The sequence below is a fragment of the Neolamprologus brichardi genome, chromosome 13 (assembly GCF_056152115.1).
Source record: "Neolamprologus brichardi isolate AB-2024 chromosome 13, ASM5615211v1, whole genome shotgun sequence".
Taxonomy (NCBI): Eukaryota; Metazoa; Chordata; class Actinopteri; order Cichliformes; family Cichlidae; genus Neolamprologus; species Neolamprologus brichardi.
Genome location: NC_142116.1, coordinates 998,589 through 1,016,151, shown reverse-complemented (window position 1 = coordinate 1,016,151; position 17,563 = coordinate 998,589). Strand labels below are relative to the sequence as shown.

Sequence of the window (17,563 nt, the reverse complement as noted above, 5' to 3'; positions counted from 1 at the left end):
AAAACAAACAGAGCTTAAAGCTCAGATTAATAACTGACCGTCCTCACAGACTCTCAGGGTACAATAAATGTTGGAGCCTTTTAACTGCAAATGATAGAAACGGCCGAGCGATGCAGTCCAGGATGGAGCTGTGAGTTCAGTCTCATAGTCAGCTGCTTTAGTTTCAGAGTAAACTGAGTGTTTTCATCCGCACGAATCACAGCTGACTTTAGGCTAATCTGGATTAAATCCCTGTGACCAGCTTTGCAGGTGTGCAGGTGTACATGTGTACCTGAGTGGGTTAAAGCGCCGGTCTAATAAGGGTTCGAATCCTAGCAGCGCCTCAGAGGCTTGTTTCTTTGGTTAGATAAAGAGGGTGAACAGAGAGGATGCTGGGTAAACAGAGCTCGCTGTGTTTATAGAGTGGTGGGAGTGTGTTTGTTCTGTGTGAGGCTTCATTCACTGCGACTGGACACAAAGGCTCCTCTGTCTGACCCCTGAGTGTGTGTCTGTTGCATAGAGCACTTATGAGGACCCGTGACAGCGTCTCCACAGACGTCCTCAGCTCTGTTAACAGTGACAACTGCCATCGGCTCTTGTTGCTGCTTTTTTTTGTGCGTTAGCTTAAACTTAAAAGTGCAGCACCAAGGCACTGCTGGGATTCGAACCCAGGATCTCCTGTTTACTAGACAGGCGCTTTAACTATCTAAGCCACAGCGCCTTGCATGCGTGTGGGTCACATGACCGCCTGCAGGAAGGTGTGGCCTTAAAGCTGTTCAAACTGTTTTCTGACTTCTTCAGTTTCAGACGACTTTGCCTCAGAAGAAAAGATGAACGGCCCACGGTCACCTCCCACCTCGCCGCCACGGTCACGGTTAAACCTCCGTCAGCCTGTGTGTTTGGTAAAAAACAGAATGTAACTGTAAAGGCTGATGTTGGCCAGAAACATTATAATTAATGCAAACTGATCAGTTAATAAAGCTCAGTGTCAAGTTAGAGAGGACACGTTTATGGTCTTCACAAGGACTCGATAGGAGGCTGATAATAGTGCAGCAGCTGTTTATAATAACAATAATAATAATAATAATAATAATAATAATAATAATAATAATAATAATAATAATAATAATAACAACAACACACCTGTTGTTGAGAACATGCTTACAGTTGACATGATTCGATGCGTGGCACACTCCTCTCCTTTCATTAAGCATGTCTCCTCTGCTCCTCTGGCGCCGGTGCCCACCTCTCAATTTTAAATCCATGTAGACATTGAGGGTTCTCGGGAGGGGCCGTGATAACACCTGCTGCTCTCTGGCAGCAGCACCATGCTCTCCCGTGTTTTAAATGCACCTTAGAACAACACGCAGCAACACTACACATGAGTGAAAGGAGGGAGGTTTGGGGTCTTCACACACCCCTGTTTTCTTCCTTTTTTCTCTTTTTAAGTTTCCTCTCTCACTGTCCCTCTCCCCTTCTGTTTTTCTTTTCCTTCATCTTTCCTTCTCCCTTTCCTATCCCTCAGTCATGTCTGTCCCGTCTGTAACAACTGAAAATAAAATAAAATGAATAATAACAACAAAAGTCGATCAAATGGACCAATAAGGCAAGGCCATGATGATCCATTTGGCAAAGTAAATCCACTGGGTATCCTTGTTGGTGTTCAGACAACAGTTCTGACGGCTAAAGAACCAAATGGGACAGGAAACAAAAAGTCTCCTCTGCTAAGGAGCTAATAAAGGAAGTACTTTCCTTAGACGCGCAGATGCTTTATGGTGACTTGTGTCAGACGGGGTCCACCTAAACACACCAACACTCTGATCTCTGTGTTAGTGTGGGAGGTTGTGAGGCATTCACGATTTAAACTGGGGTAAAACCAGCAATAAAAACCAGTAAAAGACACCTGTACAGTTTTAAGGGGACCACACTCTGACAGCTCTGACTGAGGCACTGCTGGGATTTGAACCCAGGACCTCCTGTTTATAAGACAAGTGCTTTCACCTGCTCAGCCACAGCGCTGCAGTCAGCTGACCTGACAGCTGGTCAGGATCCATCTCTGCTGTAAAGTTGGACACGTTGAAAATGCGCAGATATTTTGAACGTGACATCAAAGTGCTCGTTACGACAGCGGCTGTCTCAGACTCCTCTCAGGCTGTCTCAGGCTCCTCTCAGGCTGTCTCAGGCTGTCTCAGACTGTCTCAGGCTGTCTCAGACTCCTCTCAGGCTGTCTCAGGCTGTCTCAGACTCCTCTCAGGCTGTCGCAGGCTCCTCTCAGGCTGTCTCAGGCTGTCTCAGGCTGTCTCAGACTGTCTCAGGCTGTCTGAGGCTGTCTCAGACTGTCTCAGGCTGTCTCAGACTCCTCTCAGGCTGTCTCAGGCTGTCTCAGACTCATCTCAGGCTGTCTCAGGCTGTCTCAGGCTGTCTCAGACTCCTCTCAGGCTGTCTCAGGCTGTCTCAGACTCCTCTCAGGCTGTCTCAGGCTGTCTCAGACTGTCTCAGGCTGTCGCAGGCTCCTCTCAGGCTGTCTCAGCCTGTCTCAGCCTGTCTCAGACTCCTCTCAGGCTGTCTCAGGCTGTCTCAGACTGTCTCAGGCTGTCGCAGGCTCCTCTCAGGCTGTCTCAGGCTGTCTCAGACTGTCTCAGGCTGTCTCAGACTCCTCTCAGGCTGTCGCAGGCTCCTCTCAGACTGTCTCAGGCTGTCTCAGACTCCTCTCAGGCTGTCGGCTGTCTCAGGCTGTCTCAGACTCCTCTCAGGCTGTCTCAGGCTGTCTCAGGCTGTCTCAGACTCCTCTCAGGCTGTCTCAGACTCCTCTCAGGCTGTCTCAGGCTGTCTCAGACTGTCTCAGGCTGTCTCAGACTCCTCTCAGGCTGTGTCAGGCTGTCTCAGGCTGTCTCAGGCTGTCTCAGACTCCTCTCAGGCTGTCTCAGACTCCTCTCAGGCTGTCTCAGACTGTCTCAGGCTGTCTCAGACTCCTCTCAGGCTGTCGCAGGCTCCTCTCAGACTGTCTCAGGCTGTCTCAGACTCCTCTCAGGCTGTCGGCTGTCTCAGGCTGTCTCAGGCTGTCTCAGACTCCTCTCAGGCTGTCTCAGGCTGTCTCAGGCTGTCTCAGACTCCTCTCAGGCTGTCTCAGGCTGTCTCAGACTCCTCTCAGGCTGTGTCAGGCTGTCTCAGGCTGTCTCAGGCTGTCTCAGACTCCTCTCAGGCTGTCTCAGGCTGTCTCAGACTGTCTCAGGCTGTCTCAGACTCCTCTCAGGCTGTGTCAGGCTGTCTCAGGCTGTCTCAGGCTGTCTCAGACTCCTCTCAGGCTGTCTCAGACTCCTCTCAGGCTGTCTCAGGCTGTCTCAGACTGTCTCAGGCTGTCTCAGACTCCTCTCAGGCTGTGTCAGGCTGTCGCAGGCTGTCTCAGGTTGTCTGAGACTCCTCTCAGGCTGTCTCAGGCTGTCTCAGGCTGTCTCAGACTCCTCTCAGGCTGTCTCAGACTCCTCTCAGGCTGTCTCAGGCTGTCTCAGACTGTCTCAGGCTGTCGCAGGCTCCTCTCAGGCTGTCTCAGGCTGTCTCAGACTGTCTCAGGCTGTCTCAGACTCCTCTCAGGCTGTGTCAGGCTGTCTCAGGCTGTCTCAGGCTGTCTCAGACTCCTCTCAGGCTGTCTCAGACTCCTCTCAGGCTGTCTCAGGCTGTCTCAGACTGTCTCAGGCTGTCTCAGACTCCTCTCAGGCTGTGTCAGGCTGTCGCAGGCTGTCTCAGACTGTCTCAGGCTGTCTCAGGCTGTCTCAGACTCCTCTCAGGCTGTCTCAGGCTGTCTCAGGCTGTCTCAGACTCCTCTCAGGCTGTCTCAGGCTGTCTCAGGCTGTCTCAGACTCCTCTCAGGCTGTCTCAGGCTCCTCTCAGGCTGTCTCAGGCTGTCTCAGACTGTCTCAGGCTGTCTCAGACTCCTCTCAGGCTGTCTCAGGCTGTCTCAGGCTGTCTCAGACTCCTCTCAGGCTGTCTCAGGCTGCCTCAGGCTGTCTCAGGCTGTCTCAGACTCTCTCAGGCTGTCTCAGGCTGTCTCAGACTGTCTCAGGCTGTCTCAGGCTGTCTCAGGCTGCCTCAGGCTGTCTCAGGCTGTCTCAGACTCTCTCAGGCTGTCTCAGGCTGTCTCAGACTCCTCTCAGGCTGTCTCAGGCTCCTCTCAGGCTGTCTCAGGCTGTCTCAGACTGTCTCAGGCTGTCTCAGACTCCTCTCAGGCTGTCTCAGGCTGTCTCAGGCTGTCTCAGACTCCTCTCAGGCTGTCTCAGGCTGTCTCAGACTCCTCTCAGGCTGTCGCAGGCTCCTCTCAGGCTGTCTCAGCCTGTCTCAGCCTGTCTCAGACTCCTCTCAGGCTGTCTCAGGCTGTCTCAGGCTGTCTCAGACTCCTCTCAGGCTGTCTCAGGCTGTCTCAGGCTGTCGTGCACCTGCTGATGTTTGTAACTTAGTTTCACCTACAGTCTGTAAATCTGCCTCCATCAACACCAACGAGAGGAAAAGCTTGTTTGGACCTCGTCCTCCTTTTCAGCCACTGAAACACAAGCAGCCACATGAAAACCTCAGTAACTGATGCTGGGTTTGGATGCAGGCGTCCAGCTCAGTATCTCTACAAGTGCCTGTGTTGCTCACACATGTGTCTGAGCTCCTGCAGCACGGAGCAAAGTCAGGTTTCAGACCAGAGTTCATGTTTGCAGAGGCGTGGTTAACACATCCCCACCTACAGTCTGTTAGCAGACATGACTCACAGTACATACACTGCCTGGATCAAACTGAAAGTACAGCGCAGACACAAACGTGTTTATAGTATCTGACATACCATCGGTAATCCAGCTGAACAGATGACGCCAGCGTCCTCATCAGGGGGGCGGTCTAACTGTCTGCAGACCACCTCAGCATCATCGAAGTCCCAGCCATCATCACAGATTGTTCCCCAGGAGCTGACAGAGTCGACCCAGACCCAGCTAATCTGAACAGAAGATGACTGACCTGCAGCAGAAAATGTCTGAACAGTTGATGCTATAATTTAATTAAATGTGTTGAATTAAAGCTGAAAGTTCTGAGTCGTGCAGTAAAACCTCCAAACTCACAGCAGAAATCACAGAGATATCACAAACAGAGTGTAGCGACACGATTACAGCCTCAGAGCTCTGAAGTGTTTTTATCCCACAAACCTGATCTGGGACCTGCTCACTGTGACCTTTGACTCTGAGCTGTTCACCATGAATCACTGAGGTCATAAGGTCATACTTTCTCCAGCTTAACAAAGTTACACACTCCTCACCACAGACACGGAGGATTTCTGTGGAGGCGTGGCTGCCATCTGCTGGTGATTTTGTGTCATTGTTCCTTTGAGCAACAGGTGTTTGTTTTCTTTATCAGAGCTTCTAAATGTTGCTTCTTACTTTTTTACCTGGAGCCAAACAGTGTGCAGACTTTTCCTCTGACCTTTCACAGCTCCATGATAACAGCCACCCTCCACAAACCTGCTGAAGATGTGACTGACAGACAAACAAGGCTGAGCTTTGATGTGAACAAAAAGTCAAAGCTGTTCACTCATCATGTAAACATTAAAAACTCAAACTGAGTTTACACAAATAAAGTTTACATGCATGTTATATGTCTGTAATGCAGACTGTTATGATGTTTCTGTTAGTTCAGCTTCAAACTAGAAACTGGACTTGAGTAACTGCATGGATCAGTTTGTTCAGTTCTACTGTTTCATAATAATAAATGACTATGAATAAAAAAGAAGCAGTGCAAACAAAACACAACAAACCACTTTAGTTATGGATCACATACACTGCCTCCCTGTGACAGAACTGATTTAAAAAATACCGAACTTGATGATCGGTTAGTAACCGTCCAGGTCAGTCCGAGTTTCTACCCCCAGCTGTGCTGATGAGCTCTGGGTCAGGGATAAAAGCAGCAAACCTGCTAAAAAAGCCGGTGAGTTTCCTTCACAGAATCAATTCAATTCAATTCAATTTTATTTACGTAGCGCCAAATCACAACCAAAGTTGCCTGAAGGAGCTTCATATTGTGCAGTAGATACAGAGAAAAACCCAACAATCATATGACCCCCTATGAGCAGCACTTTGGCGACAGTGGGAAGGAAAAACTCTCTTTTAACAGGAAGAAACCTCCAGCAGAACCAGGCTCAGGGAGGGGCGGGACCATCTGCTGTGATTGGTTGGGGTGAGAGAAGGAAGACAGGATAAAGACATGCTGTGGAAGAGAGACAGAGGTTAATAACAGATATGATTCAATGCAGAGAGGTCTGTTAACACATAGTGAGTGAGAAAGGTGACTGGAAAGGAAAAACTGCATCATGGGAATCCCCCGGCAGCCTACGTCTATTGCAGCATAACTAAGGGAGGATTCAGGGTCACCTGGTCCAGCCCTAACTATATGCTTTAGCAAAAAGGAAAGTTTGAAGCCTAATCTTGAAAGTAGAGATAGTGTCTGTCTCCTGAATCCAAACTGGAAGCTGGTTCCACAGAAGAGGGGCCTGAAAACTGAAGGCTCTGCCTCCCATTCTACTTTTAAATACTCTAGGAACAACAAGTAGGCCTGCAGAGCGAGAGCGAAGTGCTCTAATAGGGTGATATGGTACTACAAGGTCATTAAGATAAGATGGGGCCTGATTATTTAAGACCTTGTATGTGAGGAGCAGGATTTTGAATTCTGGATTTAATAGTGTGTATAATGTAAACAGAATTGGTCCTAGCACTGAACCCTGTGGAACTCCATAACTAACCTCAGTGTGTGAAGAGGACTCTCCATTTACATGCACAAATTGGAGTCTATTAGATAGATATGATACAAACCACTGCAGTGCAATACCTGTAATACCTACAGCATGTTCTAATCGCTCTAATAGGATATTATGGTCAACAGTATCGAATGCTGCACTAAGGTCAAGAAGGACAAGCACAGAGATGAGTCCACTGTCAGAGGCCATAAGAAGATCATTTGTAACCTTCACTAAAGCTGTTTCTGTGCTGTGATGAACTCTGAAACCTGACTGAAACTCTTCAAATAAACCATTCCTCTGCAGATGATCTGTTAGCTGTTTGACAACTACTCTTTCAAGGATTTTTGATATAAAGGAAGGTTGGAGATTGGCCTATAATTAGCTAAGACTGCTGGGTCATTTCATTTCATTTATTCATTTATAAAGCACATTTAATAACAACAGGGTGTTGACCAAAGTGCTGTACAACATAACAATTAAACAGTGGCATTAATAACAACAACAGATACAAATTAAAAACAGATTAGGATAAAAGAATTGGTAACTCTCCTACAGTTTCGAAAGCCAGAGTAAAAAAATATGTTTTAAGATGCGATTTAAAAAGAGTAACAGTTGTGGAGAGATAGATCGTTCCACATTTTCAGTGCCACAACTGCAAATGCCCGATCTCCTCTATGAACCATCCTAGACTTATGTAAAGTAAGGAGCAGGTGATCACTTGATCGAAGGGCTCTAGAGGGCGTATACAGCTGCACAAGGTCAGACAAATAGTCCGGTGCCAACTAGCACTTTATAAGTCAAAAGTAAGATTTTGAATTTAGTTCTAAAACGCACTGAAAGCCAATGAAGGGAAGCAAGCACCGGAGTGATATGTTGGTGTTTCTTCACACGAGTCAAAAGGCGAGCTGCAGCATAAAGTGAGTTGCAGTGATCCAGTTGAGATAAAACAAACGCATGAATTGCTCGTTCCAAGTTTCTAAAGGATAGAAAAGATCTCACTTTGGATAGGAGCCTTAATTTAAAAAAGGACCGCTGGACAACTGAATCAATTTGTTTCTCAAATGTTAGTTTGCTGTCCAAGAAAAAACCCAGGTTTTTTACATGCGTTTTAACAGCACATGTTCGGTTGCATAAGTCCAAATCTGAGGCATTGAAATTACCGCTCGGTCCAAAAATAATTACCCGTTTTATCCTCGTTGAAGGTAAGAAAATTTGAGGCCATCCAGGTTTTAACTTCGTCGAGACATTTGACCGGCGATTCCATGGGCGTGGAGGTGTTTCTATTAAACCGAAGATAAATCTGGGTGTCGTCGGCATATGAGTGAAAGCAGATGTTATGCTTCCTAAAGATTAGGCCTAGGGGCAACATGTAGATTGAAAAAAGAATTGGGCCTAACACGGATCCCTGCGTCTAGAGATGCTTTTTGAGTAAAGGTTTAACTACAGCCAGCTTGAAGGCCTGTGGTACATAGCTGATTATTAGAGATAGTTGATCATATTTAAGATCGAAGCATCAATCAATGGCAGGACTTCTTTGAGCAGTTTTGTTGGAATGGGGTCTAAAAGACACGTTGATGGTTTGGAGGAAGTAATTATTGAAGTTATTTTCTTCAATCAGTGATGAATAGTAAGATGTTCTGGCTTTGTGTCCACTTGTTGTGGACACAGTCTATTTCATGTTTAAAGACTCTAACTAACAGATAGAAAATAGTGAGTGAAAAAAACTGAGTTACAAATGTGAAGTTCATATTAATACAGGTAAGTACTGTTGTTGTTGTAATCATAGTTTTTCTTGCATCTGAACTGCGCAAACACAGAGGTCATCACACATATGGTCCACCCGTTAAAGGGGGACGCAGGGCCTCAGGGGCAAGAAGAAATGAACCCTGCAACACTGGATTATAAGGTTTAAGTATGTGAGAAACGCTCGGACACTTCGAGATCAGGCGGACACCCTCCCGCGCTCGTCTCCCCTCCGGATGGTTTATGGTCAAAGTGTTGTATGGAATAAAATGATTGTGAGCATTTATACACAGAGTGTTGTCCTTCAGCCCAAAGACCAGAAGAACTGGGAGCATTTAACACAATGCATTCTGGGCAGTTTGTTCAAAGTCTGACCATTCTGCACTCCAGATGGGTTGATTGCATTAAAAATTTTAATCGCGTTAATTGTGATTACGGCGCTAACGTGTTAACATTTACAGACTCACAACAAACACAAACACAGATGACATTATGATATAGACTTATAATTTGCACCGATGTGTTTTCTATTTCTTGCTGTGTTGACTTGTCTGCTATGTATGACAAATTATAATGGCTGATTGATCGCCACAGGGGAGGGGACACAGAGGAGCCAAAGAATATGACAAACACTAAATCAGAGAATATAAATGAGCAGGTCCAGTGATGACCTGAGAGCTCGTGATGAGGGTTTCAATCAGTGAAATAAAGACGTTTCTGTCCAGTTTGTTCAGCATCTGTTACATTCACATAATCGTTTTCCTCATCAGTGCTTTCACATTCCTCCTCTATGTTGACATAATTGTGATCGTCAGATTCCTCGTCTGACACTCCTGCTTGCTCTGCACATTCCCTTTTTATCTTTCCCGGCTCAACATTCACGTAATCCCTCTCTTCCTCTTCCTCCTCCTCCTCCTCCTCATCATCCTCATATCTGTTTGTGGCAGCCACTGAAACACAAGCAGCAGAACTGAGTCAATAAATATGAACAGAAAAACACAGAAAATGGTTTTCGTCATGAAACAAACAAATATTTGATTCCTTGTTGAATTCATAATGAGCAGTATGTGTCAGGATTCATTAGGAAAGACAAACAGCTACAAACTCATGTGCATTTTACTGATTAACAGTTAAGCCAGCATTAACACCTGAAGCCTGACTTCAGCCTCACCACTGTGGGAAGCACAGAAGCCTGTGTGAGGATGTCGGGGACAGACTGCTGACCTCTGCTGTAGCTGCAGGAACATCAGCGAGCAGCTTGAAGACAAGATGAGACCTGTGTGTGAGATTATTCTCAAACGGGTGGAGCAGTGAAGGATAACTCCAGAACTACAGTGGAAGATCTCATGAAGGATCTCCAAGCAGCTGGGATGGTTTAAACCCTGCAGCACACACAGGAACTCCTGCTGAAGAGTTCACGTCCATGTGACGTTTGTCAATGAACACATGAATGATTCTGATGAGACCAATCTGAGCTGTTTGAATGCAAAAGAATGAATTACTGCATCGCACCAAGGGAAACACGGGAAATCTTAGGCAGGGAAAAGCATCATGGACGAGTTTTGACCCAAAACATACGACTGAGGGTATCAAGAAGTGAGTCATGAAGAAACACATTACAGTCATGGAGCAGCCTGGTTGGTCTCTGACTTTAATCCAATAGAAAACCTCCAGAGAGCTCAAGTTTTTCTAGAAACCTTAAGGATCCTCTGCACGGAGGAGAAGTTTAAAATCAGCTGAGACGTCCACAAACCTGGTGACCTGCTACAGGAAACATCTGACAGCTGAGCTTGTCAACAACAGTTAGTCCAAGAGGATCAAATACTTCTTTCCTTACGGGGCGATCGTGGCTCAAGAGTTGGGAGTTCGCCTTGTAATCGAAGGTTGCTGGTTCGAGCCTCGGCTCCGACAGTCTCGATTGTTGTGTCCTTGGGCAAGACACTTCACCGCCTACTGGTGGTGGTCAGAGGGCCTGGTGGCGCCAGTGTCCGGCAGCCTCGCCTCTGTCAGTGCGCCCCAGGGTGGCTGTGGCTACAATGTAGCTGCCATCACCAGTGTGTGACTGGATGTGTAAAGTGCATTGGGGTCCTTAGGGACGAGTAAAGCGCTTTACAAATGACCATTTCCCACTAAAATGCACATTTATTTGTAGCTGGTACAGAATGTCTTCCACTGTTAAAATAAACCTGCTATAAAATTATCAATTATGAAATTATAAATTGATCATTTATTTCTAAAAGGTCAAAATGGTGAATTCAACAGAGTGTCAGATACTTGTTTCCACTGTATACTGTTTGTTCTGATGAGCACAGACTTTGGATCGGGGCGCGGGGATCAAACCGCCTGGCTCGTCGTCTTCTCCAGAGGACCAGACAGACCACCAGCAGGACCAGCAGGACCAGCAGGATCCCAGGAGCTGCTGACGCCACCAGCAGCCACCAAGGAACTACGAGAGAAAACGATTACAACATGTTTCTGGGAAATCTGCAACATGATGAGTGATGCTGTATGAGCAGTTATGTCTGTGTAGGTTGATCCAGGTAATGCTGGTCAATCATGTGACTCATCACATGAGCCAAGGTGAGAAAAAAGGCATCTGGGGAGCATCTGAAAACTGGATTATAGGTGCCAGGTGTCCAAGCCCCGCCCTCTGTTCAAGGATCACAGTGGACTCCTCTTTCAAACCGCCTGTCTTCTCTGTCCAAAATATCCTCAAAGAGTGACCTTTGACCTTTAGATGCAGACGTACAGCTGAGTCTTGTCCTGTTGAGGTGGCTCTGTTGTGTGTTTATGAAGTGTTTGTTGTCTCCAGTGTAGAGGTCCGAGCGCTCCTCACTGCACAGCTACGTTGTTGAGTTTGTGTTTGTGATGAAGCAGTTTGTGTCTGAGTGTGTAGCTGAGTGTGTGGCTGAGTCTAAACTGGGATGTCGTGCTGGGAGGAGACTCTCCTGAGACTCTCCTGAGTTCCTCTGATAAACCTGCCACATGACGGAGGATGGCGTCCTGTTTCTCTAAGGACTTAGACGTGAAGACGCCTCATGGATGAGGTGAAAAGTCTTTCACTTTCTTTCCAAGCTCTTTAGAAAATTTGAAGGTGCATCGTGTCAGGTTGTTGAAAACTTCATATGTTTACATGTTGAATGGTTTAAAACGTCTTTCCATCAATTTTCAGACTAAACAGGGTCCAGAAGAGGAGCAGTCCTCACAGTGGGCAGCAGAGTAGCCCTGTATTACAATTGTGGAGTCACAAGTATCTACACATACATGTATTTATATGTAGAGCTGTTGAAACAACATGTTCAATCTGGATTTGAGTCCTGTGCTCTACTCACATGTGATGATGAGATGAATTGGTGCTGACTCAGGAGAAGTGAACGTCCTTGATGGCAGCAGTAACTCATACACACAGCTGTAGTCGCCCTGATGTTCATACTCAGCTGCAGGGAAACTAAAGCTGGCCGAGTGGTTGACTGCAGCCTCTGTGAGGTTCATGCCAGAGAAGAAGAGCCTGAAACATCCTGGAGTATAGCTGGAGTTAATGGAGCAGCTGAAGACGAAGCTGGAGCCCTTGGTGATCTCTGCACCTTCAGGACCCCAGACCAGTCCTCCATTAGGAGACGTCAGGGAGATGCTGGGCTGCTGCAGAGGGACTGGGTACAAAAGAAATAACACAGAAGACTGAACACCAGTGTTTCCACACATTTATTCATTCTGATCTTCATCAAACTCGTCCTGTTCAGGTTCAGACTCTCAGCAACATTTAAGCCATGATCACAGACGGTTTTGTTGCTGTGATCAATAAAAAGTTCCCGCTCTCAGAAAGCCAGACACACCACACAGCTCATATTCTGAGTTCATATCAGTGATACTGTCACAGTTTGCCGAGGCAAGCTGCATGGAGTGTGAAGAGTGGACCCAGGTGCAGACATTCTAAAACTCAAACTTAACTGATGACACTAATGCAAAACAACATCTGTAACTACATCTGTAACAACATCTGTAACAGCATCTGTAACTACATCTGTAACAACATCTGTAACAACATCTGTAACTGCATCTGTAACAACATCTGTAACAGCATCTGTAACAGCATCTGTAACAATATTTGTAGCTACATCTATAACAACATCTGTAACAGCATCTGTAACAACATCTGTAACTATATCTGTAACAACATCTGTGACTACATCTGTAACTGCATCTGTAACAACATCTGTAACTTCATCTGTAACAATATCTGTAACTACATCTGTAACAACATCTGTAACAGCATCTGTAACTACATCTGTAACAACATCTGTGACTACATCTGTGACTACATCTGTGACTACATCTGTAACAGCATCTGTAACAACATCTGTAACTACATCTGTAACTACATCTGTAACTACATCTGTGACTACATCCGTAACAACATCCGTAACTACATCCGTGACTACATCAGTAACTACATCAGTGATAACATCTGTGACAACATCTGTGACTACATCCGTAACAACATCCGTGACTACATCCGTAACAACATCCGTGACTACATCCGTGACTACATCCGTAACTACATCCGTAACTACATCCGTAACTACATCCGTGACAACATCTGTAACAACATCTGTAACTACATCTGTAACAACATCTGTGACTACATCTGTGCCTACATCTGTAACTACATCTGTAACTACATCTGTGACAACATCTGTAACAACATCTGTAACAACATCTGTGACTACATCTGTGACAACATCTGTGACTACATCTGTAACTACATCTGTGACTACATCTGTGACTACATCTTTGACTACATCCGTAACTACATCCGTAACAACATCCGTGACTACATCCATAACTACATCCGTGACTACATCAGTAACTACATCTGTAACTACATCTGTCTGTAACAACATCTGTGACAACATCTGTGACTACATCCGTAACAACATCCGTGACTACATCCGTGACTACATCCGTGACTACATCAGTAACTACATCTGTAACTACATCTGTCTGTAACAACATCTGTGACAACATCTGTAACAGCATCTGTAACAACATCTGTAACTACATCTGTAACTACATCTGTGACTACATCTGTAACTACATCTGTAACAACATCTGTAACAGCATCTGTAACTACATCTGTAACAACATCTGTGACTACATCTGTGACTACATCTGTGACTACATCTGTAACAGCATCTGTAACAACATCTGTAACTACATCTGTAACTACATCTGTGACTACATCCGTAACAACATCCGTAACTACATCCGTGACTACATCAGTAACTACATCAGTGATAACATCTGTGACAACATCCGTAACTACATCCGTAACAACATCCGTGACTACATCCATAACTACATCCGTGACTACATCAGTAACTACATCTGTAACTACATCTGTCTGTAACAACATCTGTGACAACATCTGTGACTACATCCGTAACAACATCCGTAACTACATCCATAACTACATCCGTGACTACATCAGTAACTACATCTGTAACTACATCTGTCTGTAACAACATCTGTGACAACATCTGTGACTACATCCGTAACAACATCCGTGACTACATCCGTGACTACATCCGTGACTACATCAGTAACTACATCTGTAACTACATCTGTCTGTAACAACATCTGTGACAACATCTGTGACTACATCCGTAACAACATCCGTAACAACATCTGTGACTACATCCGTGACTACATATGTGACTACATCAGTAACAACATCCGTAGCTACATCCGTGACTACATCCGTGACTACATCTGTAACTACATCTGTGACTACATCTGTGACAACATCTGTAACAACATCTGTAACTACATCTGTAACAACATCTGTGACTACATCTGTGCCTACATCTGTAACTACATCTGTAACTACATCTGTGACAACATCTGTAACAACATCTGTAACAACATCTGTGACTACATCTGTGACAACATCTGTGACTACATCTGTAACTACATCTGTGACTACATCTGTGACTACATCTTTGACTACATCCGTAACTACATCCGTAACAACATCCGTGACTACATCCATAACTACATCCGTGACTACATCAGTAACTACATCTGTAACTACATCTGTCTGTAACAACATCTGTGACAACATCTGTGACTACATCCGTAACAACATCCGTGACTACATCCGTGACTACATCCGTGACTACATCAGTAACTACATCTGTAACTACATCTGTCTGTAACAACATCTGTGACAACATCTGTAACAGCATCTGTAACAACATCTGTAACTACATCTGTAACTACATCTGTGACTACATCTGTAACTACATCTGTAACAGCATCTGTAACTACATCTGTAACAACATCTGTGACTACATCTGTGACTACATCTGTGACTACATCTGTAACAGCATCTGTAACAACATCTGTAACTACATCTGTAACTACATCTGTGACTACATCCGTAACAACATCCGTAACTACATCCGTGACTACATCAGTAACTACATCAGTGATAACATCTGTGACAACATCCGTAACTACATCCGTAACAACATCCGTGACTACATCCATAACTACATCCGTGACTACATCAGTAACTACATCTGTAACTACATCTGTCTGTAACAACATCTGTGACAACATCTGTGACTACATCCGTAACAACATCCGTAACTACATCCATAACTACATCCGTGACTACATCAGTAACTACATCTGTAACTACATCTGTCTGTAACAACATCTGTGACAACATCTGTGACTACATCCGTAACAACATCCGTGACTACATCCGTGACTACATCCGTGACTACATCAGTAACTACATCTGTAACTACATCTGTCTGTAACAACATCTGTGACAACATCTGTGACTACATCCGTAACAACATCCGTAACAACATCTGTGACTACATCCGTGACTACATATGTGACTACATCAGTAACTACATCTGTAACTACATCTGTGACAACATCCGTAACAACATCCGTAGCTACATCCGTGACTACATCCGTGACTACATCTGTAACTACATCTGTGACTACATCTGTGACAACATCCGTAACAACATCCGTAGCTACATCCGTGACTACATCCGTGACTACATCCGTAACTACATCCGTGACAACATCTGTGACAACATCTGTAACAACATCTGTGACAACATCTGTGACAACATCTGTAACTACATCTGTAACTACATCTGTAACAACATTTATACTACATTTCATTTCGTCATTACAGTAAAGAACACTTCTATAAATACAAGTACAAACACTCACTGTAAAGTTTAACCTCATGGATTCATGTTGTGACTGATGTTTCTACTCACATGTGATGATGAGATGAATTGGTGCTGACTCAGGAGAAGTGAATGTCCTTGATGACACATTTATCTCATACACACAGCTGTAGCTGCCCTGATGTTCATACTCAGCTGCAGGGAAACTAAAGCTGGCTGAGTTTGTGACTGCAGGCTCTGTGAGGTTCACACCAGAGAAGAAGAGCCTGAAACGGTCTGGAGTATATCTGGAGTTAATGGAGCAGGTAAACTCAAAGCTGGAGCCTCCTGTGACTTCTGTAACTGCAGGACCCCAGACCAGTCCTCCATTAGGAGACGTCAGGGAGATGCTGGGCTGCTGCAGTGACTCTGTAGTAAAACAGAACAAAATGAAGACCTGAAACCGTCTGCACCCGTTTGCCAGTGTGGACGTTAAACATTTCACTTTTATTCACGTCTTCCTCTGACTTTCTCACTGCATTAAAGAATTTTAAACCATCACCTTCATCATCACCATCAAACACTAACCCCTCCCTCTCAGCACAGCTTATAATCAGCTGATATGTTCCAGGTTTTACATGCATTATATACATTTCAGTTATTCATCCATCTTCAGACGCTGATCCAGATCACAGAGACTCAGCAGGAGTCTCCTCTCAGGTAGAGTTTCCTGAAACAGCTCACAGGAAGCTTCCTCGTTTGATGCCTAAATATTCAAATGTCTCAGTTTAAACGTTTCATTCACTTTCTGTGTTCTAATGTTAATAAAAGATGGATTGTTTTAGACAGCATCCCAACTTAGGCCTCCAGGAGCAAGTGTGAGTGTGCGAGCACATGCACGGCATAACTGTATAATGTGAGTCTGTGTGCAGAGACAAACCAGCATATTTATGGTGTTTGTAGTGCAGCTCATTATAAACAACCAGCCATCATCTCAGACTGTTCTCCATCATTCACAGTGTCTGACACCATCACAACCAAACATCTCTCACCTGAACAGAGGACCCCAGCGCCCCCACTGTGTCCACAGCCTGGTGCCCCAAATCCTCCGTGATCACACTCATTGAGAAACCTTTCATGTCCTGAACAGTTCACACGACGCAGCCAGATCGGCCCGGTTCCTCCACCAAAGTGAGCTTTTGTAGTGGCTCTCAGTGCTGCTCCACAGCCTAACTGCCTGCAGACCACCTCAGCATCTTTTAAGTCCCAGGCATCGTCACAGATTGTTGCCCAGGAGCCATTGTGATAGAGTTCAACTCTTCCAGAGCAGTTAGTCGACCCAGCTAATCTGATCTGATCACCTAACAGAAGAAAGAAGAGCGTGCACAGTATTTATGTCATGTTATTTACACCAAACTTTATCATTTAGACTCATTTTATCAAACACGACTGACCTGCAGCAGCTGACACACAACAGACTGTAGGAAAGAGAAATAAGGCTGATTATTCTCTGGACTGTAAAGTGAAACATGCTGAGATAAGAAAACTACTCAGTGACGTCAAATGCATCTCACCTGTGGCCCAAAAGAAGAAGAAGTTTGTCTGCTGTGTCCACATGGCTGAGACATGAAATGAGCGTCAGTGGCAGAAAGCTGCAGATAAGCCTGAACACTGTGGCTTTAAGACACTTCCTGCTTTCTTATATGTTACCAATTAAAAACATACACCATGGTGTTCATGAATCGGTCATATTTAATGCCATATATGGAGATACACCCTCAAAATTATATCATGAGATGTCAAAGAAGTGATCAACATACTAACTTCACCTTTAAACTCTTCACAGCATCGTCTCGTAATCAAACTGAAAAATATTTTCCTCCTG

The 17,563-nt window shown here is 45.0% G+C and overlaps 1 protein-coding gene and 2 non-coding genes across 3 annotated transcripts; all 3 read right to left on the bottom strand.

Moving 5' to 3' along the window:
- Positions 1–626: 626 nt before the first annotated feature.
- On the bottom strand, positions 627–700 carry trnat-agu (transfer RNA threonine (anticodon AGU)). Its single transcript has one exon. It is a non-coding gene; the product is annotated as a tRNA-Thr (tRNA).
- Positions 701–1,924: 1,224 nt separating this feature from the next.
- trnai-uau (transfer RNA isoleucine (anticodon UAU)) lies at positions 1,925–1,998 on the bottom strand. The gene has a single exon. It is a non-coding gene; the product is annotated as a tRNA-Ile (tRNA).
- A 6,876-nt stretch (positions 1,999–8,874) lies between these two features.
- LOC148099860 (uncharacterized) lies at positions 8,875–17,450 on the bottom strand. Its single transcript, XM_087849659.1, has 6 exons — positions 17,253–17,450; positions 17,133–17,156; positions 16,731–17,039; positions 15,790–16,107; positions 10,794–10,925; positions 8,875–9,429 (listed from the first exon to the last, which is right to left on the bottom strand). The coding sequence occupies exons 1-6, from the start codon at positions 17,293–17,295 to the stop codon at positions 9,173–9,175; spliced, it is 1,083 nt and encodes a 360-aa protein (XP_087705785.1). The 5' UTR covers positions 17,296–17,450; the 3' UTR covers positions 8,875–9,172.
- Between the last annotated feature and the right edge of the window lie 113 nt (positions 17,451–17,563).

Bases quoted from the DNA above. Each gene is read 5' to 3' on its own strand.
- LOC148099860 (XM_087849659.1), bottom strand. From the start codon at position 17,295: ATGTGGACACAGCAGACAAACTTCTTCTTCTTTTGGGCCACAG. The intron at 16,108-16,730 runs GTGAGAGATGTT...GTTTTACTACAG, and splicing joins CGCTGGGGTCCTCTGTTCAG to AGTCACTGCAGCAGCCCAGC. The intron at 10,926-15,789 runs GTGAGTAGAAAC...TTTCTCTCGTAG, and splicing joins AATTCATCTCATCATCACAT to TTCCTTGGTGGCTGCTGGTG.